The sequence below is a fragment of the Hypanus sabinus genome, chromosome 26, assembly GCF_030144855.1.
Source record: "Hypanus sabinus isolate sHypSab1 chromosome 26, sHypSab1.hap1, whole genome shotgun sequence".
In the NCBI taxonomy this organism is placed as follows: Eukaryota; Metazoa; Chordata; class Chondrichthyes; order Myliobatiformes; family Dasyatidae; genus Hypanus; species Hypanus sabinus.
The window spans coordinates 40,053,551-40,079,623 of record NC_082731.1 but is presented as its reverse complement, the minus strand read 5'-3'; the positions used below and the strand labels follow the sequence as shown (position 1 = coordinate 40,079,623).

The 26,073-nt window shown below is 44.5% G+C and overlaps 1 protein-coding gene across 5 annotated transcripts in view; it reads left to right on the top strand.

Moving 5' to 3' along the window:
* LOC132381474 (spectrin beta chain, non-erythrocytic 1-like) overlaps window positions 1-26,073 on the top strand; it is a 210,632-nt gene that overhangs the window by 143,279 nt on the left and 41,280 nt on the right. For all 5 annotated transcript variants that reach the window (XR_009508044.1, XM_059950906.1, XM_059950908.1 and 2 more), the window contains 4 exons: window positions 12,126-12,350; window positions 13,975-14,064; window positions 17,632-17,910; window positions 22,137-22,267. Coding sequence is in view for 4 of the 5 variants with exons in the window: in XM_059950906.1 (XP_059806889.1) it covers window positions 12,126-12,350; window positions 13,975-14,064; window positions 17,632-17,910; window positions 22,137-22,267 (725 nt within the window). In the remaining variant the exon portion in view is untranslated. The remainder of the gene's footprint in view (window positions 1-12,125; window positions 12,351-13,974; window positions 14,065-17,631; window positions 17,911-22,136; window positions 22,268-26,073) is intronic.

The following is a 26,073-nucleotide window of genomic DNA, read 5'->3' as shown; positions in this document are numbered from 1 at the left end:
GATTGACTAGAGAACTATTTTTATTCAAGAGCGGCGCAGGGATGAGCCAGATGATGACGGGCCTGTGACTCTAGGAAAGTTATTGTGGAAAAAATATTCTGAGGGACAGGATTATTCTACACTTAGGAAAGCAAAGACAGACAGTTTGATTTTGTTTCAGGACAATTTCTATCTGACCACTTTGATTATCTGCTGAAGCCACTCGCAAATTTCTGCATGCATGCAGTGGAGAGCATTCTAACTGGTTTGTTGGGGGGGGGGGCACCCTCAGGACATGCCCTCTTATTGCTAGAATGAGGGAGGAAGTACAGGACCTGAAGGCATACACTGAACAATTCAGGAATAGCTTCTTCCCATCAGCCATCGATTTCTGGATGGACATTGAACCCACGAATCTACGTTTGTACATTACTTTTTTTTCTCTCTTTTTGCACTTTTTATTTAACTTTGAAAAAATATGTATTTACTGTAATTTACAGTTTTTATTATGTGTTGCTGCTGCATAACAACTAATTTAAAATATGCCAGTGATATTAAATCTGGTTTTGATTATTTTGAAGAGATATCCAAGTATACACAACATGCTCACACTCACACTCACTCAGACAGGCAGCATCCATGGAAAGGAATAAAGTGTCAGTCTTTTGGGCCAAGGCTCTTCTTCATGGCTGACCTGCTGAATTCCTCCAGCACTTTGTGTGTGATACTCTGGATTTCCAGCAACTGCAGCATCTCTTATGTTTTTGACCAAATCATTGCAGTTGGTGTAGTCTTCCGCATAAAGGTTAAATGTGGCTTCTCCAACTCTGCGGATGACACGTTTGTGTGGGCGTGTAAGCTGGGAAGGGGATGCAGAGAGGTTTCAGTGCTTCTTGAAAAGGTTGAGTGAGTGGGCGGGTGCAGTGTAATGTTGATGAATGTGATCCACTTTGATGGCAGAAACAGCCAATTATCAAGTGAGCGGCAATCGACTGAAGTGCAGTGAGACTCGAGTGTTGAACATGAGAAAGTCCCCAGAAGATGGAAATCGAAAACAACATACTCGTAATACTGGAAGAGCTCTGCTGGTCAGGCAGCATCTATGGAAAAGGGTAAACAGTCAACGTTTGGGGCTGATTCCTTCAGGACTGGGAAGATGCCTGAATAAAAAAAACTGGGGAGAAGTGAGAGGCCAGCTGGAAGGTATCACATAAAGTCAGGTGGGTGGGAAATGTCAAGGGCTGGAGAAAAATAAATCTGATAGGAGTAGTGAGTGGGCAATAGGAGGAAGGGAAGGAGGTGATAGGCAGGGGAGAAGAAGTAAAAGGCCAGAGTAGGGAATAGAAGGGGAGGGTTGTTTTTGTTACCAGAAGGAGAAATCGATATTCATGCCATTAGTTGGAGATCACCCAGATGGGATATAAGCTGTGACTTCTCCACCCTGAGGGGGGACTCATCTTGAATGATCAGCGCTTTGGAATGGGAATTAGAATTAAAATATTAGGTCGCCAGGAAATCCAGCTGGTGGAGAATGGAGCGGAGGTACTCGATGAAGTGCTCCCGCAACTCAAGGCGGGCCTCACCAATGTAGAGGATGCTGCGGTGGGAGCACTGAACACAATAGTCGACCCCAGCAGTGCAATGTTGTGGATTTGCTCTCCAAGCAAATGGTATGTCATCCTTCGCGGTAGGGTGGTATGATATTATAGCAGTTAGCACGACGCTCTGCAGAGCCAGCGATTCAGACTTCAAAGTAAATTGATTATCAAAGCACGTATACACCATATGCTACCTTGGGATTGTACTATATGTCATATATACAGTATATACTGCTCCATAGGTCACCATATTACCTTGAGATTCATTTTCTTGGAAGCATTCACAGTAGAACAGAGGAATGCAAAAGAACCAGTGAGAAACTACACACAAACAAAGACTGACAAACAACTAATGTGCAAAAGACGACGAGCTGAGCAAGTATAAGCAATAAGTAAATTATTAATAATCAATTAGACAAATAATTAATAAATAATGCCGAGAACACGAGTTGTACAGTCTTTGGAAGTGAGTCTGTAGGTTGTGGAATCAGTTCAGAGTTGAGATGAGTGAAGTTCTCCACGCCGGTTCAGGAGCTTCATGGTCAATGGATAATATCTGTAACTGAACCTGGTGGTGTGGGAGCTAAGGCTCCTGTACATGCCGATCACAGAACAGATCTAATATCATGACACCAAGAAGTTTGGAGTTAGTGACTCTCTCCACATCTGATCCCCTGACGTGGTCCGTGATCAGGATTTACTTCCTGCCAGTGTCTGTGAGGAATTTGTACATTTTCCCCGTGATGGCCTGGGTTTCCTCTGGGTACTGCAGTTTCCCCTGATGTTTCAAAGGCGTGCTGGTCAGGGATAGTGTGTTGTGGGCATGCTGTGTTGGCACTTGAAGCATGGTAATGCTCACGAGCTGCCCCCAGCAGCATCTTCGGATTGTATTGGTCGTTGATGTAAATGGCGCATCTCGCTGTGTGTTTCGATATTTCGCTGCACATGCGACAATGAAATCTGATATTTAACCTTAGCACTGAGAGGATTTGAGTACAGGACCAGGGTCATCCTGGTGAGACCAAACCCTTTTCTGAGGAGCAAGTTTAGAAGAATGAGAAATGATCTGTAGAAGAGTCTGGCAGGAATACACAAACAGTGTGGGAAGGAAATTACTGATGGAGTAACCCAACAGGAGGAGTCACAGAGCAAAGATACGAAAGAAATCCTGTAGGAGTTGACAAGAAATTTCTTCACCCAGAGAGTGGTAATCGGTAGAATTCTTTACCACAGGTCATTACTGAAGCTAAAGCATCATCTAACTCCTTGAATATTACTTGTTCATTCTGTGCTGTATGATGTGGGCAGTCATGGCCTTTCCATAACTATGCTTGTTCTGGATAAATTTTTGGACCGAAGATGTTTGCCATCGCCTTTTTCTGGGCAGTGTCTCTACAAGCCGGGTGACCCCAGCCATTATCTGTACTCTTCAGAGATTGTCTGCCTGGCGTCAGTGGTCACATAACCAGGACTTGTGATCTGCACCGGCTGCTCGTACGACCGTCCACCGGCTGCTCCCATGGCTTCACATGACCCTGATCGGGGGGCTAAGCAGGTGCTACACCTTGCCCAAGGGTGACCTGCAGGCTAGCGGAGGGAAGGAGCACCTTACACCTCCTTTGGTAGAGACGTATCTTCACCCCACCACCGGCCCTTGAATATCGCCATTGTTTCAGGGGCTATTTAAATCATGAGAGACGGGAAGAATGCAGGAGCTGTTGCTAGATTGGGATAGTCATGGAATCACACAGCATGGAAAGAAGCCCATTTTTACCAACAGGTATTGATCTCTATTGATCCCATTCACCATGCTGATTCAAGTTGCTCAACTAGAAGTAATGGCCATTGATTTCATCATGAGAAGCTGAGTTGTGTTCAGAATGGTAGAACAGGCTTGAAGGATTGAAGAACTTTAGAATAAGGTTTAAAGTCACCGGGGTATATCGTGAAATTTGTTGACTTTTCCGCAGCAGCGCAATGCAATACATAATATTAGAGAAAAAAACCTGTGTTACAGAAAGTGTATATATTAAATAGTTAAATTAAAGTAGTAAAAAAATAGAAGTACAAAAAGTAGTGAGGTAGTGTCCATGGATTCAATGTCCTTTCAGTAATCAGGTGGCAGAGGGGAAGAAGCTGTTCCTGAATCTCTGAATGTATTCCTCGAGGCTCCTGTACCTCCTTCATGTTGGTACTCATGAAAGAGAAACATAGAAACATAGAAAATAGGTGCAAGAGTAGGCCATTTGGCCCTTCGAGCCTGCACCGCCATTCAGTATGATCATGGTTGATCATCCAACTCAGAACCCTGTACCCACTTTCTCTCCATACCCCCCATCCCTTTAGCCACAAGGGCCATATCTAACTTCCTCTTAAATATAGCCAATGAACCGACCTCAACTGTTTCCTGTGGCAGAGAATTCCACAGATTCACCACTCTCTGTGTGAAGAGGTCTTTCCTCTTCTCGGTCCTAAAAGGCTTCCCCTTTATCCTTAAACTGTGAACCCTCATTCCAGACTTCCCCAACATCGGAAACAATCTTCCTGCATCTAGCCTGTCCAATCCTTTTAGAATTTTATACGTTTCAATAAGATCCCCCGCCAATCTTCTAAATTCTAGTGAGTATAAGCCTAGTCGATCCAGTCTTTCTTCATATGAAGGTCCTGCCATCCCAGGAATCAATCTGGTGAACCTTCTCTGTACTCCGTCTATGGCAAGAATGTCTTTACTCAGATTAGGGGACCAAAACTGCACACACTATTCTAGGTGCGGTCTCACCAAGGCCTTGTACAACTGCAGTAGAACCTCCCTGCTCTTGTACTCAAATCCTTTTGCTATGAATGCCAAGAGGGCATGTCCTGGCTGATGGGGGGTCCTTCATGATGGGCTCCTGGCTTTTTTGAGGCATCACTCCTTGAAGATGTCCTGGATACTATGGAGGCTTGTGCAAAGCCCTCGCCATCATTCGGCAAGTTTGCAAGTAGCGCTGTCACAAGAAAGCAGCATCCATCATCAGGGTCTCCCAGCATTCAGGCCGTGCTCACTAATACTCTTATTGGGTGGGAGGTGCAGCACCAGGATCACCAGTTGATCTTACAACAATCAGGCCCCTGAACCAATGTGGATAGCTTCACCTACCTCTACTCCTACTTCACAAACTAGAGACTGTCAAGGACTCTTTGTAGTAAAAGAAGCTTAGTATTATTTATTTTAAAAAATTTATTTGCAAAATTTGTCCTCTTTTGCTCACTGGATGCATTGGATTGTCAGTCTTTGTTAAGTATAATATTATATAAAAATACCATTTCATTTATTTTCCTATAAATGCCTGCAAGAAAACAAATCTCAAAGTTCTATATGGTGATATATATGTACTTTAACTATAAATTTACTTGAAAATTTAAAGTGCTCCTGCTCCTAATTCTGATAGTCATAGGAAAGAGCATCACAGAAACAGGCCATTTGGACCATCTAGCTCATGCTGAACCATTCAAACTGTCTACTGCCATTGAACATGTTTCAATTAAGCACCCACCACTGTTATAAAACCCAGGTTCTTCATCCTCTTCCCTCTAACTTATTTTAATAACCAACAGTTTGTTCTGCCTGTGGCTATTAAACCTGGACATGTTCTAGATGAGTCTTGGACTGTATTACATTTTAAGTTCTAATGTTTTGTGTCTACTGAAGCTGTTTGGAGGTCTGACGTTTTAAACCCTGATGGTTTAAAATGTTTCTGTCAATCAGCCAGTGCCTCGATTTTGAGTTGTGCTAAATTTTGCTTTGTAAGTGCCTTCTGCTGCTTCTCAGATTTCACACTCGGGTTGTCATTAGTTTTTATCACCGAGTTGCCGGCTGGTGGTGACGTTTTTCCTAATCTCGGTCCTAAAAGGCTTCCCCTTTATCATTAAACTGTGAACCCTCATTCCGGACTTCCCCAACATCGGAAACAATCTTCCTGCATCTAGCCTCTCCAATCCCTTTAGAATTTTATATGTTTCAATAAGATCTCCCCCAATCTTCTAAATTCTAGTGAGTATAAGCCTAGTGGATCCAGTCTTTCTTCATATGAAAGTCCTGCCATCCCAGGAATCAATCTGGTGAACCTTCTTTGTACTCCCTCTATGGCAAGAATGTCTTTTCTCAGATTAGGGGACCAAAACTGCACACACTATTCTAGGTGCAGTCTCACCAAGGCCTTGTACAACTGCAGTAGAACCTCCCTGCTCCTGTACTCAAATCCTTTTGCTATGAATGCCAAGAGGTCATGTCCTGGCTGATGGGGGGTCTTTCACGATGGGCTTCCAGCTTTTTTGAGGCATCACTCCTTGAAGATGTCCTGGATACTATGGAGGCTCGTGCAAAGCCCTCGCCATCATTCGGCAAGTTTGCAAGTAGCGCTGTCACAAGAAAGCAGCATCCATCATCAGGATCTCCCAGCATTCAGGCCGTGCTCACTAATACTCTTATTGGGTGGGAGGTGCAGCACCAGGATCACCAGTTGATCTTACAACAATCAGGCCCCTGAACCAATGTGGATAGCTTCACCTACCTCTACTCCTACTTCACAACCTAGAGACTGTCAAGGACTCTTTGTAGTAAAAAAAAGCTTAGTATTATTTATTTTAAAAATTTTATTTGCACAATTTGTCCTCTTTTGCACATTGGATGCATTGGATTGTCAGTCTTTGTTAAGTATTTTACATAAAAATACCATTTCATTTATTTTCCTATAAATGCCTGCAAGAAAACAAATCTTGAAGTTCTATATGGTGACATATATGTACTTTAATAATAAATTTACTTGAAAATTTAAAATGTTCCTGCTCCTAATTCTGATAGTCATAGGAAAGAGCATCACAAAAACAGGCCCTTTGGACCATCTAGCTCATGCTGAACCATTCAAACTGTCTACTGCCATTGAACGTGTTTCAATTTAGCACCCACCACTGTTATAAAACCCAGGTTCTTCATCCTCTTCCCTCTAACTTAGTTTAATAACCAACAGTTTGTTCTTCCTGTGACTGTTAAACCTGAACATGTTCTAGATGAGTCTTGAACTGTATTACATTTTAAGTTCTAATGTTTTGTGTCTACTGAAGCTGTTTGGAGGTCTGACGTTTTAAACCCTGATGGTTTAAAATGTTTCTGTCAATTAGCCAGTGCCTCGATTTTGAGTTGTGCTAAAACTTGCTTTGTAAGTGCCTTCTGCTGCTTCTCAGAATTCACACTCGGGTTGTCATTAGTTTTTATCACCGAGTTGCCGGCTGGTGGTGCAGTGGACTTCAAGGTGAGTGGTCAGAGGTTCAAATCCAGCCGGCTCCTTACACGTTTTCCATTCGTGCTGGGGCCGAGCGTTGGGCCAGCAACTCGGCCTCAGGCACAAAATTCTAAAGAAACGGAAAGATTACTTCCTAATGCATCACAGGGTGCTGAGAGGAATTAACTAAAACTTGCTGGCTGGAATTTGTAACTCTGCTCAAAAGAAACTTCAGACATCCTATCACCTGCTTTTGAATATGCAACAGCAGCGAGTCTGCTGGAGGATTTCAGAGGGTGGGGCAGCAGTGGCGGGGGACTTCTGTTGGGATTTGTCAATGTACTTAATCAAAACCGGATGTCGGGACTGAACGGAAAGAGTTAGTAGATGCATAAGGAGGAGAGCAGATATAGTGAGACAGGGGTCAGTGAGTGATTAGCAGATGGAGAAGGGGTAAAGGGTGATGGGCATTCTTTCCCCCCACCAACCCTCCCTAAAGATGCTGCTTCTCCCTCCAGCTGGTCAAGCAGATTCCCGCATCTCTGGTCTCGTATGTCTCTCCTCTGACAGTCTGAGACCTAGAGAGCACTGACCACACAGCATCTGGTCCACATCTGGTCCACAGCTTTGCCTTTGGACTCCACGCGGAGTCCTCTCACGGAATGCGGCTTTACGCTACCGGTGACCTAGGTTCAATTCCTGCAGCTGCCCTTTGAGAAGTTAGTACGTTCTCCCCCAGACCGCGTGTTTCCTCCAGGTGCTCCGGTTTCCCCCCCACAGTCCAAAGACCTACTGGTCGGTAGGTTCATTGGACGTTGTAAGTTGTCCCGTGATTAGGTTTGGATTAAATTGAGGGTTTGCTGGGCAGTGGCCCTCAAAGGGCCAGAAGGGCCTATTTTGCACTCAATAAGTAAATAAATTCTGCCAGCCAAACCTAGTTCTCGACTTAGCAACCAGCAGGGAAAGGAGGGAGGTAACTAACCATTTTGTTTTCATTTGCTGTTTTTTAATTAGCATTTATTTCTAAAGTTTAATACTAATTCAAACTATTTACTTCAATTACTATTAGTTTGAAATGACTATGAGAGATACGTAAAGACTGTTTAAAATCCTTAATAGAAGCAGAAATGCTGGAAGCACTCAGCAGGTCAGGCTGCATCTGAGGAAGGAGAACAAGGTTAACGTTTCAGGTGGAGGACCCCTCTTCAGAACTGGGAAAGCGAGGTAAAGATCATTGTAAGTTGCATAGAAGGTGGGAGGGAGGGATATGCCAAAGGAGATGACTGTGGTGGGGGAATCATGGTGTAGTTGTTGGGTAAATGTGCCTTCTTTTGAGCTGTGTGTTATTAGTAGCATGTCTGTTACATGTATTGGTAAGAGAGTTGTGTGTGTTAATGACAGGTTTTTGTCATGTGTCAATTCCTATCCTGTGTTACGTGTTTCTAATGACAGGTCTGTGCTGTGTGCTGATAATGGTTGGATCTGTGTTGGGTGTTGCTATTGGCAGAGTCTGCACTGTGCATTAATAATGGGTCTTATCATGTTTTGCTAATAGCAGGTGTGTGTTACGTGTTGCAAAGAGTAGGTCCATGTTATGTGTTGCTACGAACAGGTCTGTGTTAAGTTCTGCTAAGTGAGGTCTGTGTTACAGTTCTATGTTACATGCTGCTAAACACAGGTCAATGCTACATGTCGCTAAGAGCAGGTCAATGTCACATGTTGATAGCAGGTCCATGTTTTGTGCGGCTGAGAGTAGGTCCGTGTTCCACAACACTAACAGCAAAGCTGAGTGTTTCAGCTTTTTCTCCTTTTTTAAAATTTCAGATTTCCTTCATCTGCCATGTTTTTTATTTCATTGACGGTTGAAATCGTTCATTGTATTAGAACAGGCAAAGCTCTGGAGCAGAGTCACCTTCCTTTGAAACCTCTCAGGGTCATTGTGGGGTGGGGTGGGGTGGGGCTCTATGTAACACTGCCTGATGCTGGAAGTGTGTCTGAACCTTGGCTGTGACTGTATCATCAAACCTCAAGGTTCAAGCAAATTTTATTATGAAAGTGCATATACGTCACCATATACAACCCCGAGATACATGTTCCTGCGGGCATACTCCTTAAATCTATAGAATAGTAACCTGGATTGGTGAAAGATCGAGCAGAGTGTAGAGGACAACAAATTGTGCAAATGCAAATATAAATAAATCGTAATAAAGAATGAGAACATGAGATAATGAGTCCTCAAAGTGAGATCATTGGTTGTAGGAACATCTCAATGGATGAGCAAATGAGTGTAGTTATCCCTTTTGGTTCCAGAGCCTGATGGTTGAGGGGTAGTAACTGTTCCTGAACCTGGTAGTGCGAGTCCTGAGGTACTCGTACATTCTATCTGATGGGGGCAGCAAGAAAAGAGCATAGCTTGCTTGGGTGGTGGTGATCTCTGACGATGGATGCTGCTTTCCTATGACATGACCTGTCGGTGTGCTCAGTGGTTGGGAGGGCTTTATCCATGATGTACTGGGATGAATTCACTACTCTTTGTAGGATTTTCCGTTAAAGGGCATTGGTGTTTCCATCCCAGGCTGTGCTGCAGCCAGTCAGTACATTTTCCACTCTGCTACTGCTCAACAGTTCACTGAAAGGTACAGAATTTTATTTGATGAAGACAGGCAAAAAGAGTTCTCAACCGGCAGGCAGTATTATATAGAACATAGGAACATAGAATAGTACAGCACATTACAGGCCCTTCAGCCCACAATGTTGCGCTGATCCTCAAACCCTGCCTCCTATATAACCCCCCACCTTAAATTCCTCCGTAAACCTGTCTAGTAGTCTCTTAAACTTCGCTAGTGTATCTGCCTCCACCACTGACTCAGGCAGTGTATTCCATGCACCAACCACTCTCAGAGTGAAAAACCTTCCTCTAATATCCCCCTTGAACTTCCCTGCCCTTACCTTAAAGCCACGTCCTCTTGTACTGAGCAGTGGTGCCCTGGGGAAGAGGTGCTGGCTGTCCACTCTGTCTATTCCTGTTAATATCTTGTACACCTCTATCATGTCTCCTCTCATCCTCCTTCTCTCCAAAGAGTAAAACCCTAGCTCCCTTAATCTCTGATCATAATCCATACTCTCTAAACCAGGCAGCATCCTGGTAAATCTCCTCTGTACCCTTTCCAATGCTTCCACATCCTTCCTATAGTGAGGCGACCAGAACTGGACACAGTACTCCAAGTGTGACCTAACCAGAGTTTTATAGAGCTGCATCATTACATCGCGTCTCTTAAACTCTATCCCTCAACTTACTTAAGTACATTATTATAAATAATATAGTATTAGTAATATAATAAATTGCTATTACTTTATAATTACATTACAAAGTAATTTATTAATACCACAGGTTTGCCAATGCAAATAAGTTTGAAAGAGTACACAGGAAATTTATAAGGATTTGCCAGATCTGGAGGACTTGAGTTATAAGGAAAGATTGAATAGGTTAAGACCTTTTGGTTTAGAATGTAGAAGATTGAGAGGAGACTTGATAGAGGCATAAAAAATTATAAGAGGTTGTAGATAGGGTAAATGCAAGCAGGCTTTTTCCACTGAAGTTGGGTGGGACTACAACCAGAGGTCATGGGTTAATAGTGAAAGGTGAAAAGTTTTAACGGGAACTTCTTCACTCAGAAGGTCATGGAGAATATGGAATGAGCTGCCAGTGGTGCATGTGAGCTCGATTTCAATGTTTGAGGTTTGGGTAGGTACCTGGAAGGTAGGGATATGGAGGGCCATGGTCCCGGTACAGGACGATGAGAGGAGGCAGCTTAATGCCTTCAGCATGGGCTCGATGGGCCGAATGACCTGTATCTGTGCTGTACTTTTCTGTGACTCCATGAACCTGTGACAGCACATATTAAAGTAAGCAGCTTCGGATGTTGGTATTTCAGTGGAATCCTTGGCCCTGCATTGATATAAGTGAACTGAAACTGTCCTTTGAATGAGGCAGTTTGTTAAAGGTTTTACTCAGCTCAGTCTTTGGTCTCATTGGTCTTTACTTAGAGTTGGTTTTCCCATCAGCCAGTCACAAAAACAGGATCAGGAGTAGGCCCTCAAGCCTGCTCCACTGTTCTATATGATCATGGCTTATCATGTCCTAGGCCTCTTCTCCTCTTATGTACTGACTGCCCATTACACTGCTGATGTTCAGGGCAGCAACGAAGGTCCTCCATCTCTGATGGTGTTCAGGGCTTCTTTCATCATGTCATTAGTTTCCTCTCAGTTTTCATGACTGTCAGCCTGGCTGGAGACTCAGAAATACTGTTACACTCAGATGTAGAAGCATTCTTCATTGCAGTTTCCATAAAAGTTTTGTTTTGTCAGTCAGGGTTGTCAGCCCTGAGCTAAACCTCCAAACCTGGAGGACTGGTGGACCTCTGGCCTCTAAATTTTGACCTATTTGGTGTTGGTGACACTACCAGGAGCCAAAGCATAAAGCCTTGACTCCAGCCAACATGGCTCCCCTGACCTTCGTAACTCAAAGTGTTGAGTACAGGACATAGGGTGTTCTGCTGAAGTTGTATGAGGCATTGGTGTGTCCTATCTTGGAGTATTGTGTGAAGCTTTGGTCAACTACCTACTTGAAGGATGTAAATAATGCTGAAAGAGTACAGAGAAAATTTACAAGGATGTTGCCAGATCTGAAGGAAAGATTGAATAGGCTGGGGCTTATTTATTCTTTAGAATGTAGAAGATTGACAGGAAATATAACAGTGGTATACAAAATTATGATACATATACATAGGAATGCATTTTCCACTGAGATTGGGTGGGACTACAACCAGAGGTCATGGGTTAAGGGTGAAAGGTGAAAAGTTTAAGGGAAACATGAGGGGAAGCCACTTCACTCAGAAAGTTGTGCGAGTGTGGAACGAGCCATGGATGGTAGGGGTATGGAGGGCTGTGGTCCTGGTGCAGGTTGATGGGAGTAGGCACTTTAAATAGTTTCAGCATGGACTAGATGGGCCAAAGGGCAGATTTCTGTGCTGTATTTTTCCATGACTATGACTAAGCTCTCTTCATAATTCAGGTGCTTAAGTCTTGGCAACAGCCTTGTAAATCTTTTTTGTTCTCTTGCCAATTTAGTGACAACTTTCAACAAGCAGGGTGACCAAAACTGCAGACAATACTCTAAATAAAGTCTTGCCAGCATCTTGTACAGCTTGTAGTTGGGTTGTATGTGATTAGCTGAAAGCTGTTAGTCATTTTGAAGTTTACCCAAGGACATTGGCTGATTCTGCAGGTGCTGGAGAACCAGATGGAGGGCTGGTACAAGGAGGTGGGAGAGTTGCAGGCCCAGGCTGCAACACTGCAACAGGAAGGTTCTGGAAAAGAAGAGGTCATTGAGAAGCAAAATGTCGTGGAAACAAGAATTGTGCGCCTGATTGAGCCACTGAAGCAAAGACGGAGGATTCTTTTGGCATCCAAAGAGGTCCACCAGATCACGCGGGACATGGAAGATGAGATGGTAAGCACGACAGTACAAAAGCATAATGTGTGGTTACAGGAAGCTATCTTTACCATTTGTGCATCGCTGTCACACACACCAAGCTCACACAAGGGCTTCATGTACCAATGTTTATGAAATGTGCTTATACATCATGTATTGGTCATGTGGAAAAGCACCATCTCAAAATGGTTCAACTTAATATCAGAAAATGCATACAAGTATACAACCTGAAATTCTTCCTCTTCACAGACATCCACAAAACAGGAAAAACCCAAAGAATGAATGATGGAAACATCGGAACCCTCCCCTCCCCCTCCCATGCACAAGTAGCAACAAAAGCATTCATCCTCTCACTCCCCCTCTCCCCATTTGCACCAGCTGACCCCCCCCACCATGCAAGCTGTAGTAAAAGCTACCACCCCCCCCCCACCCAAGAGACCTTTAGATTAAGAATCCATCAAAAACTACAGTCCATAATGCAGCACTTCAGTATCTCAGACAGGCTCTCTCTCACCAGAGAGGAAGACAGAGATCGCTTCTGCCACAACGAGAGTGGAGACCAGCAACTTGCTGTCCGATGTTACTATCTTCTGCGCCGCTTCTCCAAGCCCCCCCTGACTTGAACACTGACAGACTCTCGCTCCCAGTACAGGAGCTGCCTTCTGGCTCCCACGACCAGACTATGTAACAGTTTCTTCCCCTAAGCTTTCAGACTTCTCAATACCTGGAGACTGGACTGACACCAACTTACTGCCCTCTACTGTGCCTATTGTCTTGTTTATTATTTATTGTAATGCCTGCACTGTTTTGTTTTTGAGCACTTTATGCAGTCCTGGGTAGGTCTGTAGTCAGGTGTAGTTTCTTTTTTCTGTGTTGTTTTTCACGTAGTTCAGTGTAGTTTTTGTACTGTTTCATGTAGCACCATGGTCCTGAAAAACATTGTCTCATTTTTACTGTGTACTGTACCAGCAATTATGGTTGAAATGATAATAAAAAGTGACTTGACTTGACTTCTGACAGCAGTGGACACCACCTAATATCTATTTAGTTGTTTCGCTGGCTGTAACACTTATTGTTGAACACTTAAGTGAGAAGACTGAGGCACTAACTACAAATGAAAATCATCAACAAAACATTTTCAGCTTAGTTGATATAATATGTTTAACAGTGCCGTTATGCAATTAAACACATTATGTTCAAAAAAGGTTAATGTCTTGCTTCTCCAAATTTCAACATGATAAAGTAGTCTGAAATTATATTTGTGTTCAGCTTCAAATGGACTGTCATAAACAAAGACAATTTTAGAGGAAGCGGCACTTTGGGGGGAAAAATCGTTGCCCATTGTAAGGAAGAACATGGACTAAAAATAGTGAGAGAGGAAAAAGCTAGTTCTGCATTCATAGGAATGGATGCATGTATGTTGGATTTTTAAGCTTAATAATGAATAATATGGGACCTTGTTTATGTGTATTGGTCTTCTCCATAAATATGACATTGGTAACCTGGGGATGGCCTGTATGTCACAATGCCTCTTGTACTGTATAGAAATACTGCAATGCTGCTATATCATAATATAATCATATAACTATTTAAGTTAATTCTTAGTATCTTGAGTGCCTGCCCATTGTTTTATGTCTCACAGCTCTGGGTTGAGGAACGTTTGCCATTGGCCAAGTCCAAGGACCATGGCGTCAATCTACAAACAGTACAGCTTCTTCTGAAGAAACTTCAGGTGAGTGACAGGCACAGAGAATTCTGTATTTGTTTAAGACATAGAAGGAGGCCACTTGCCCCATCGAGTTACTGCTGGCTTCTGGAGCATTCTCATGAACTTGATTTCTATGTGACCATTCTTGGGTTTAAATGGGCCAGTTTTGTGTCATTTCTCCTGCTGCCCACCTGCGTGAAAGGGGCTGCTTGTTGCAGGTATTTAACTCTCCACACTCCTCTGAGATGCAGGATAAAGCAAGGGCCACACAATGACAAGGGGAGCGTGCAAACTCCACACCGGCAGCACCGAAGTTCAGGGGGGGACCTGGGTTGTAGGAACTGTGAGTTGGCTGGGGTGGTGAAGTGGGGTGGTCAACACTACCTGCTGCACCACTCTCTGAGATGACGAGAGTGATAACGGGCAACCTGGGTATTAGTACCAAAAGGCTGCATACTCATCCAGCCACAAGCAAACAGCAAACTGCAGGAGTAACTCAGGGACTTTAACAGTATCTGTACAGCTGAAGGAGTCATAGAAAAGTACAGCGCAGAAACAGGCCCTTTGGCCCATCTAGCTCTTGCTGAGCCTTTTTTAAGTGCCTACTCTCATTGACCTACACCATATGCCTGCTATCCATGTACCTATCCTAACTCCTCTTAAGTGTTGAAATCGAGCTTGCATGCACCACTTCTGCTGGCAGCTCGTTCCACACTCTCTCAACTCTCTTGAGTGAAGAAGTTTCCCCTCATGGCACCCTTAAACTTTTCACCTTTCACCCTCAACCCATGACCTCTGGTTATAATCCCACCCAACCTCAGTGGAAAAAGCTTGCTTGCATTTACCCTATCTATACCCCTCATAATTTTGTATACTCCTATCAAATCTCCTCTCGATCTTCTACAAACGTTTGTACATTCCAAGGAATAAATCTTAACCTTATAACTCTGGTCCTCCAGACCGAGCAACAACCTTGTAAATTTTCTCTGCACTCTTTCAACCTTACTTACATCTTTCCTGTAGGAAGGTGGCCAAAACTGAACGCAATATTCCAAATTTAGCCTCTCCAACTTGAGCATAACATCCCATCTCATATACTCAATAGTTTGATTTATGAAGGTCAATGTGCCAAAAGGAGTTGTCTCTGGTCAAGACCCTGCATCATGACGGAGAGTGCAGGAGGGGTCCCTCAACCCGCTGAGTTCTTCCAGCTGTTTCTTAGCCGCTCCAGATTCCAGCATCAGCCATTCTCTTGTGTCTACAAGCCACAAGTACTTGTCTCTCTTTACCACCACTGTAAGTGATTGCAGTCCACAAGGGATTTCTGCGGATGCTGTAAATCTTGAGCAACAAGCACACAAAATGCTGGAGGAACTCAGCAAGTCAGGCAGCATCTATGGACGGGGTTGCTGTCTCCATAGATGTTGCCCGACTTGTTGAGTTCCTCCGGCACTTTGTGTGTGTGTTCTGTCACATCCCACAAGTTTCCCTCGGCAACCATCCTCTCCTCTGAATCACACCCACACCTGGTGGGCAGTGTCTTTACCAGAGGTTTGACACCAACCATTATCAATACTCTTCAGAGATTGTCTGCCTGGTGTCAGAGGCCACTTAACCAGGACTTGTGATATGCACCAGCTGCCCAAGGAACCATCCACCGCCTGCTCTCATGGTTTCACATGATGCTGATCTGGGGAGGGGTGAGGGAGCCTAAGCAGGTGCTACACCTTGCCCAAGGGTGACCTGCAGGCTGGTGGAGGGAAGGAGCGCCTCACACCTCCTTCGGTAGAGACATACCTCCACTCCTCCTCTTCGTCACCACTGGTTCTAAATGCTGCATATGTTTTCCCAACAGTACATACACTGTCTGCAGGATCTGCATCACCAGGTGTAGAATAAATGGGACGAAATGCTTATTTTGCCTGTGGAAAATTGCACAGAAGAATGTTTAAAAGGCAGGTGGCTGTGTGAGGAGTGTGACAGATTGGCCATTACTTGTATGGATCCCCTGCTTGGATGGGTCAAGCTTCAGATATTCCCTGCTTTTGGAGTAAATGCTATTTCATCAATTAATAGACGAGTGAATTAGCAGTCACTCACCCATTGGCAGGAAAGCTGATGCACGGTAACTTAGCAACAATTTGCTGGAGGAATTCGGCAGGTTGAGCAGCATCTGCGGAACGAAAGAAACTCTGAATGTAGGATACTACTTGAAAATTTCTGCAGATGCACTGTGCAGAGTGTACTAACTGGCTGAATCGCTGGTCTGATGAAAGGGTGGAAGGGTAGCTACTGCACGGGATTGAAGTAAGCTGCAGAAAGTTGTGAACTCCGTCAGCTCCATCATCAAGGACATTACCCTCCCCAGCATCCAGGGCATCTTCAAGGAGCAACGCCTCGAGAAGGCAGCTTCCAACGTTAAGGACCCCCGACCCCCCCCCATATCACCCAGGACATGCCCTCTTCAAATTGCTACCATCAGGAAGGAATGACAGGAACCTGAATTCACACACTCAATGATTCGGGAACAGCTTCATTCCCTCTGCCATCAGATTTCTGAATGGACATTGAACACATGAGCACTACCTCACTACTTTTTATTTTTATTTTTGCATTACTTACTTAATTTAACTATTTAATATATATAAAAACTTACTGTAATTCAGTTTTTCTCCCTATTATTATTATTGTTTATTCCTCTAGTTTCCAGCATCTGTGGTTTCCTGTGTCTCCACAGTCCTGCCCTGCCACAGTCATTCTTACCGGTGCAGTAGCATTGCATTGCTGCTAAAAAGTCAACTGATTTTACAACATATGCTGGTGATATTAAATCTGATTCTGATACAGCACAGTACAGCCCCATTCAGCCCACGATGCAGTGCTAAGTTCAATCTAACTCTTCCCTCTTTCAATGCCCTACATTTTTCTATCATGTATATCTATCTATCTTCCTTAAATGCCCCTAATTGTATCTGTCCTTGGCAAGCCATTCCTTGCACCCACTACTCTCTGTGTAATAAAATTTACCTCTTATATTCCCCCGCCCTACTTTTTCCCAATCGCCTTAAAATTATGCCCCCTCATATTAGCTATTTCCACCCTGGGAAAAAGTCTCTGTTTATCCACTCGATCTATGCCTCTTGTCATCTTGTACACCTCTATCAAATCAGCTCTTCTTTGCTGCAAGGAGAAAATCTCGTAGATCACTTAACCTGTGATCACTTAACCAGAGGACATACTCTCTGATCCAGGCAGCATCCTGGTAAATCTCCTCTGCATCCTCTCTAAAGCTTCCATGACCTCCCGATAAGAAGGTGACCAGAAATGGGCGCAATATTCTAACAGTAGATTAGCTGTTGATGTGTTGGGTCAAAATCCTACAGGTGGACCCTCCCGTCCAACGGATGCTGCTCGCTGAGTTCCTCCTGCAGATGGTTTATTCCTCTAGTTTCCAGCATCTGTGGTTCCCTGTGTCTCCACAGTCCTGCCCTGCCACGGTCATTCTTCCCGGTGCAGTAGTAACTGTTTTGAATCCCTTAGCCAAGGACTCTCCCAGCTCTGTGTGATGCTTGGTGTCTTTGATGTTCACAGACTCTCCAGTGGGAGATCCAAGGGCACCAGCCTCGGATCGGTGATGTGATAGAGCGGGCTGGACACATTGCTTCGATTCAGAGCCCGGAGGCCGATGCTGTGCGCCTGAGCCTGGACCGGCTGCAGGAGCTGTGGAACGCATTGCAGGAAGAGACGCAGCAGCGGCAGCAGAGGTTGCTCGCGACGCAGCAAGCCCAGCAGTATTACTTTGATGCCAGCGAGGTGGAGTCCTGGCTGAGCGAGCAGGAGCTGCACATGATGACAGATGAGAAAGGCAAGGTGAGGAGCTCCTGATGGGAAACGGCAACCTCTTCCATCCTGAGCCCCGCGTCTGTGTGGGCGTAGGGGCAGGATGAAAGACGTGCAGATGAAAATGCTTCAGAGAAATTCAAGTTGTTTCATTCCTCCTTCTGTCCGAGTTGATGTTCAGTCACACACACACCCCCCCACATACACTCTCTCTCTCTCACACACACACACACACACACACCACACACACACACACACACACACACACACACACACACACACACACACACACACACACACACACACACACACACACACACACACACACACACACCCACCACATACACTCTCTCTCTCACACACACACACACCCACCACATACTCTCTCTCTCTCACACACACACACACACCCACCACATACTCTCTCTCTCACACACACACACACCCACCACATACTCTCTCTCTCACACACACACACACCCACCACATACACTCTCTCTCTCTCACACACACACACACACACACCCACCACATACTCTCTCTCTCTCACACACACACACACACACACACACACACACACACACACACACACACACACACACACACACACACACACACACACACACACACACACACCACATACACTCTCTCTCTCACACACACACACCCACCACATACACTCTCTCTCTCACACACACACACACACCCACCACATACTCTCTCTCTCTCTCACACACACACACACCCACCACATACTCTCTCTCTCACACACACACACACCCACCACATACACTCTCTCTCTCTCTCACACACACACACACACACCCACCACATACTCTCTCTCTCTCACACACACACACACACACACACACACACACACACACACACACACACACACACACCTGGAGGAACACCGTGTGGGACATAAAAGCTGAGACCCTTCTTCAGGACTGGGAAGGAAGGTGACTTTAGCCAGAGTGAGAACGTGAGAGGACGTCCCCTTTCTTCCTACCCACCTTACCCCACTTTCCTCCTCACCTGGTCTCACATATCACCTGACAGGTTATGCTACCTTTCTCCCTCAGCCTCCTTATTTTAGCTTTTGCCCCCTTCCTTTCCAGTTCCAATGAAGGGTCTCAGCCCGAGCTTCGACTGTTTTCCTCCAGAGCTGCTGAGTTCCTAGCTGATGGGGGTTCCCAACCTTTTTTATGCCATGAACGCCTACCATAAACTGCGGGGTCTGTGGTCCCCGGGTTGGGAACCTAGAGTCTAGTATTTTTGTGTGTGCTTCTCAAATTTCCAGCATCTGCAGTAACTCTTGTGTATCTAATGGATGGTCTGTTGGGAATGGGTAGGTCTGGGGCAGGCAGAGAAGGTATTTTTATTTAAAAATAGACTGAATTAATAATAAAAGCAGCGGAAAGGAAGACATGGTGCAAAACGCTTTTAAATTCATGACTCAGTATGTTGAATCTATTACTTTTAAGAGAAAGAAACAGACTAGCATGTCACTTGTTGGGCTCCATGGGGTGCTGCTCCTCTTTGGAAATAACATCTCCTCGCTGGAGCATCTCAAGGACGAGTGCTTAGCTCATAGTTCTACTCTCTCTATGCTCACGACCGAGTGGCTAGGTACAGCTCAAAAGCCATCTCTAAATTTGCCGGTGGCACAACGACTGCTGGCAGAATTTCAGCTGGTGATGAGCAGGCGTACATGGGTGAAGTAGATCAGCTGGTCGAGTGGTGTCGCAACAACAACCTTACACTGAATGTCAGTAAGACCGGGGAATTGATTGTAGGCTCTCGGAACGGGAGAGGGAGTACACACCAGTTCTCATTGAGTGATCAGCAGTGGAAATGGTGAGCAGTTTCATGTTCCTGGGTGTCAACATCTCCGAAGATCTACCCTGGGCCCAACACATCGATGCAATTACAAAGAAGGCACAGCAGCTGCGATATTTCAATAGGAGTTTGAGGAGATCTGTGTTTTTTTTTTAGCGTGTCACATCAGACAGTCAGCCATTCTTGTTTGGCGCGTGGTGTCAGGATTGGTCTCCTTTCGGATTAACTGGGTCACGATATGAACGTTCCTGATTTGGTATGTCATCACAGACTCCTGCAAATTTCTTCAGATGTACTGTGGAGAGCATTCTAACTGTTTGCATCGCTGTCCGGTGTGAAGGGGCCACTGCACGGGATGGGAAAAAGTTGCAGAAAGTTGTAAACTCGGTTGCAAACCCAGATTTTGTTGTTCCTTCTCAGTCTGCTCCAACCAATCCTTGTTGCTTGCCTTAGCCCTTCTGAACTAGTCCTTCAGCGCCTTCAGGTAGTGAAACTGACTGTGGAATGGCCGGGCCAGATGCCGAAGAGCGTTCTGCAGTTAATTCTGGCCCCCAGCTTCAACTTAGGCTGGCTGCAGACACTGACCCATTTGCAAATTGCACAAGTCCAAGAGAAGATGGATGACTAGGGAGGGAATGTAGGAGCGGAAAGGGGAGGTGATGGAATAAGTAATTTCTTTCCTGATACTCTGCAATGGTAAACCAGAGGAGAGTTGCCGAAGGAGCCCTTTGTCAAATGCACCTCTTAATGCAAAATAAATGCACAATTTCAGTGAGGCTTGGCAATTAAAAGTTCATGTGAAAATTTATTGACTTTCCATTCAGAATTTTTGAAATGATAAAACATGATTTGTGAACTGTCAGTCTGCGGGAAATAAATGGAAAGTTTTCAGTTAATTATTTGATCGGTGAGAAGGCTGTGACAGGCACGGTAAATCCCAACGTCTTTTGCCTACGCAATAGTTGAGGGCTGGGTGGATCTTTTCAGCAGAAGTGGGAAGCAGGTGAACCTGGGAATGACGTTGGGTGTTTGGAAATGTCGCAGCATAAGACACAAGAGCATTTGGTCCATCAAGTCTGCTCTGCCATTCTATCATGGATTTTTTTTAACCCCTCAACCCCATTCTCTCCTGTTTTCTCCCCATAACTTTTGACACCCTTTATTAATCAAGAACCTATCAACCTCTGCTTTGAATGTACCCAGTGGCTTGGCTTCCACAGAATCACCATGCACTGGCTAAAAAAAAAAAATTCTTATCAATTCAGTTCTAAAGGGACAACCTTCTATTCTGATCCTCTGGTCCTCCATGATTGGGCACATCCTCTCCACATCCACTCTATCTTGGTCTTTGAATATTCAATAGATTGATGAAATTGATGCGATTAGATACGTGAATGTGATTTCCCCGCCCCCGCCCCCCCATTCTTTTAAACTCCAGCAAGTACAGGCCCAGAGCTATCAAACGCTCCTCAAGCGTTAACCCATTCATCCTTGGTAGTGTGGAGGAGCAGAGGGATCTGGGGGTACATGTCCACAGATCCCTGAAAGTTGCCTCACAGGTAGATAGGGTAGTTAAGAAAGCTTATGGGGTGTTAGCTTTCATAAGTCGAGGGATAGAGTTTAAGAGACGCAATGTAATGATGCAGCTCTATAAAACTCTAGTTAGGCCACACTTGGAGTACTGTGTCCAGTTCTGGTCGCCTCACTATAGGAAGGATGTGGAAGCATTGGAAAGGGTACAGGGGAGATTTACCAGGATACTGTCTGGTTTAGAGAGTATGGATTATGATCAGAGATTAAGGGAGCTAGGGCTTTACTCTTTGGAGAGAAGGCGGATGAGAGGAGACATGATAGAGGTGTACAAGATATTAAGAGGAATAGACAGAGTGGACAGCCAGCACCTCTTCCCCAGGGCACCACTGCTCAGACATGGCTTTAAGGTAAGAGCAGGGAAGTTCAAGGGGAATACTAGAGGAAGGTTTTTCACTCTGAGAGTGGTTGGTGCATGGAATGCACTGCCTGAGTCAGTTGTGGAGGCAGATACACTAGTGAAGTTTAAGAGACTACTAGACAGGTATATGGAATTTAAGGTGGGGGGTTATATGGGAGGCAGGGTTTGAGGGTCAGCACAACATTGTTGGCCGAAGGGCCTGTAATGTGCTGTACTATTCTATGTTCAATGTTCTATTCCCAGTCTCATTCTCATGGACCTCCTCTGGACCCTTTCCAATGCTAGCGCCACTTTTAGTACAGAGGGTTCCAGAACATTTGGGAATCAATGTGATGTTTGACTTAGTAGAAGTCTCATTGCATCAAGAGGTCACTGAAGTTGATGCTCCCACTTCTACATTGCCTCTCTGTTTACTTAGAACAGCAATTTTTTTCACGAGGTGTTTGTACTGTTCTTAATGTAGGATGAGCAGAGCTCTCTCCAGCTGTTGAAGAAACACCTGACCCTGGAGCAGACTATCGATGATTACGCAGAGAATATTTGCGAGCTCTCGAAGATGTGTAGAGCGTTACTGGATGAAGGACACTCAGAGAGGTAATGTAGCCAGCAGCCTTGTATCCTGAGGCAGGGCAAATTGAATTACTGTCAGTTCACTGCAGATGACCTACCAGTGGGTATATGAGCATGAAGGGAATTGAGGAATAACCGTAAAACATAGGAGCTGAATTAAGGCATTTGACCCATTGAGTCTGCTGTCCCATTTCATCATAGCTGATCCATTTTCCCTCTTGGCTCCAAACTCCTACTTTCTCCCCATATCCCTTCATGCCCTGACTAATCAAGAACCTGTCAACCGCTGCCTTAAATATTCCTGAAGATTTGGCCCCCACGGCTACCTGTGGCGATGAATTCCACATATTCATCACTCTCTGGCTGAAGGAATTCCTCCTCATCTCTGTTCTAAAAGGATGTCTCTCTATCCAGTGCTGATAGGTTGGGAAAGTTGAATGAGGTGGCACAATTTTAGAACCTCAGCTCCTGCATTTCTGGTTTGATCCTGACCTCCAGTACCGTGTGTGTGTGTGTGTACATTTTCCTTGAGATTAGATGGATTTCCCCCTGGGGTTTTCAGTTTCCTCCCACATCCCACAGGTTAGGCTAATCGTACTCACTTCAGATGGGCATTCATCCCAGGTTTGTATAGTGCCCATGAAGGCAAAGCCTCTTGCAATTAAGGGCAATGTATCATTTAATGTTCCTTAACTGCCTGCTGTACCATGGAGAGCATTCTATCTGACGACATCGCTGTCTGGTATGGCGGGAGCAAGGAGGATTTTACTGCACAGGATCGAAGCAAGACACAGAAAGTTGTGAAGTCAGTCAGCTCCATCATGGGCACTAGCCTCCCCAGCATCCAGGACATCTTCAAGGAGTGATGCCTCAAAAATATGGCATCCATCATTAAGGACCCCATCACCCAGGTCATACCTTGTTCTCATTGCCTCTGCCATCAGGGAGGAGGTACAGGAGCCTGAAGGCAGACACTCAACGATTCAGGAACAGCTTCTTCCACTCTCCCATCAGATTTCTGAATGGACATTGAACCCATGAACGCTAACTCAGTACTTTTTTTCCCTCTCTTTTTGCTCTAGTTATTTAACTTTTAAACACATATATATACTGTAATTTTCAGTTTTTGTTGTTATGTATTGTGATGTATTGCTGTTGCATAACAACAAATTTCATGACCTATACCAGTGATATTAAACCTGATTCTGATTTTTGATTTTCATTTTTTTTCAAGATGTATGGTCTAGATCATAACGTAGCCTCTTCTGCGAATTATTTTAAGCTGATGTTCTCCATTTGTTGGCGCTTTTCCTTTCAAACCAATTTTCCTTATTTACGTATATCAGAATTTTCATAATTTGAATCCGAATGCCAACAATTGTAAATCAAAGCTCAAAGTAAATTTATTATCAAAGTACACATATGCCACCATGAGAGACATTTTCCTGCGTGCGTTCACAAAAAATACTAAGAGACACAATAAAATCAATGAAAAACCACATACGATAAAGACATGCAAACAGTCAATGCGCAGAAGACAATAAACTGTCATCATCATCATTACGATGTGCTATATTGTATGATATTGGCTTTCCTTAAGGTTATTATAGCCAGGGGTGGTAATGGAGATAAGCTCCCACTACCTATTAAATGCTCCCAATGGCGTGCATCTCAAATAGCCTCTGACAGCCAAGTCCAACTCCTGACCTTCGCATGTGGCTTAGCCATTAAACCCAGGGGAACTGTTTTTACCAACAGGAGAAGGGACAAAGGCAGGTTACTGGCGCCTTAAAACCAGTCAGTTCGGATAGATGGGGCTCAAACCTCCGCTACCTTGCAGTTAAATTGATTCTGGGGAAGGCTTCCGGAGTAAACCCTGAGGGGAAAAATCTGAAACTGGGGTCCCTAAGGCAGTCCTAAGTTGAATTGATTGCTGACTGGCAACTCCTGCGATGCTGCTGATACCAAACTGTTATAGTCTCTGCCGTTCCTTTGGGTTCATCAGATGCGTGGAGAGATGGAGCTTGCTACGTGGGCAACAGCTTGCTCTCCGTATTGTACTGCCCAGGCTTGCTAGATAGACAGCTAGGACGCAATATCCAGGGTTGACCCTGACTGGCAGAGGCCTCACTCACTCGATTGTTCTTGCCAAATGTTTCTACAGTAGTGGCTTGCATTGTCTCTTTCTGTTCGGTTGGTGAGCCCAGCCATTATCAATACTCTTCAGGAGGTGGTATGCCAGGCGTCAGTGGTCGCATAACCAGGACTTGTGACCTGCATCGGCTGCTCATGCGACCATCCACCACCTGCTCCTATGGCTCCATGTGACTCTGATCAGGGGCTAAGCAGGTGCTACATTTTGCCCAAGGGTTACTTGCAGGCTAGCAGAAGGAAGGAGCTCCTTACACTTCCTTCGTTAGAGATGAACCTCTAGCCCAACACCCTAACAAGCTATACAGAAACAAAAAAGAAAAAAAAATATTAATAAGTAAATATGCAATAAATATCAAGAACATTAGTTTTGAGACCTTAAAAATGAGTCCATAAGATGTGGAATCAGTTCAGTGTAGGTGTGAATGAAGTTCTCCCCTCTGTTTAAGACCCTGATGGTTGTGGGGTAATAACTATTCCTGACATGGTGGTGTGGGACTTCATGCCTCCTGTATCTCCTTCCTGATGGCAGCATCGAGAAGAGAGCATGGTCTGGATGGTGAGGACCTTTGATAGTGAATTCTATTTTCCTTCGATGGCATCCCTTCTACAAGTGCTCAATGGTGGAGAAGACATCACCTGTGCTGAATCAGGCTGTATCGGATACTTTTTGTAGGCTTTTCCATTCAAAGGCATTGGTAATCCAATACCAGGCCATGATGCAACCAATCAGTATAATCTCCACCGTGCAGCTATAGAAGTCTGTCAAAGTTTTAGATGTCATGCCGAATCTCCACAAACTTCTGAGGAAAATAGAGGGACTTTAATGCTTTCTTCGTAATAGCATTTGTATGCTGAACCCAGGACAGATTCTACAAATAATGTGTATGCTTTACAATCTGATCAGTGTCTGTGGAGAGAAACGTAAAGCCAATATCTCAGGTAGTTCATCCTTCATCAGAACATCCCCATCAATGCTAATGAATGGTCTCAGCCTGAAATGTTGACTGTTTAATCCTCTTCATAGATGCTGCCTGACCTGCTGTGTTCCTTCAGCACTTTTTATGTGGTGTTCTGAATTTCCAGCATCTGCAGACTCTTTTGTGCCTTTCAATTATCACTGCTTAAAGGAGAGTCATAGACTTAAATGAATTGATAAATTGGTTTATTATTGTCACACATACCAAGCTCTAGTTAAGAACATTACTTTGCAATCCACTCATACAAATTATTTCAACACAGCAGTACATTGAGGAAATGTGAGGGAAAAATAGCAGGATACAGAAAAGTTGTTAAAGTTACAGAGAAAGTGCAGTGCAGGTAGACAATAAGTACATGCCCATAACAAGGTTGATTGTGAGGTCAAGAGTCCATGTTATGGAACTGTTCAATGAGATAGAAGCTGTCCTTGAACCTGGTGCAATGTACATTGTTATCTTCTCAGTAAGAGGGGTGGAGAGAAAAGAAGGTTCTAGGTTGGGTAGGGCCTTTAATTATGTTGGCCACTTTGCCATATACTGTAGCCTAGAACCAGCCATCACAGGGAGAACAAGCAAACTGCACTCAGACAGCAGCTGCAGTCAGGGTTTGAATTTTGGTCCCTGGCTGTGAGATATGGCTGTACCAGCTACACCATCAGCCTTGTTTCCTGACCTTGTTTACTTTACTCTTATCGCACA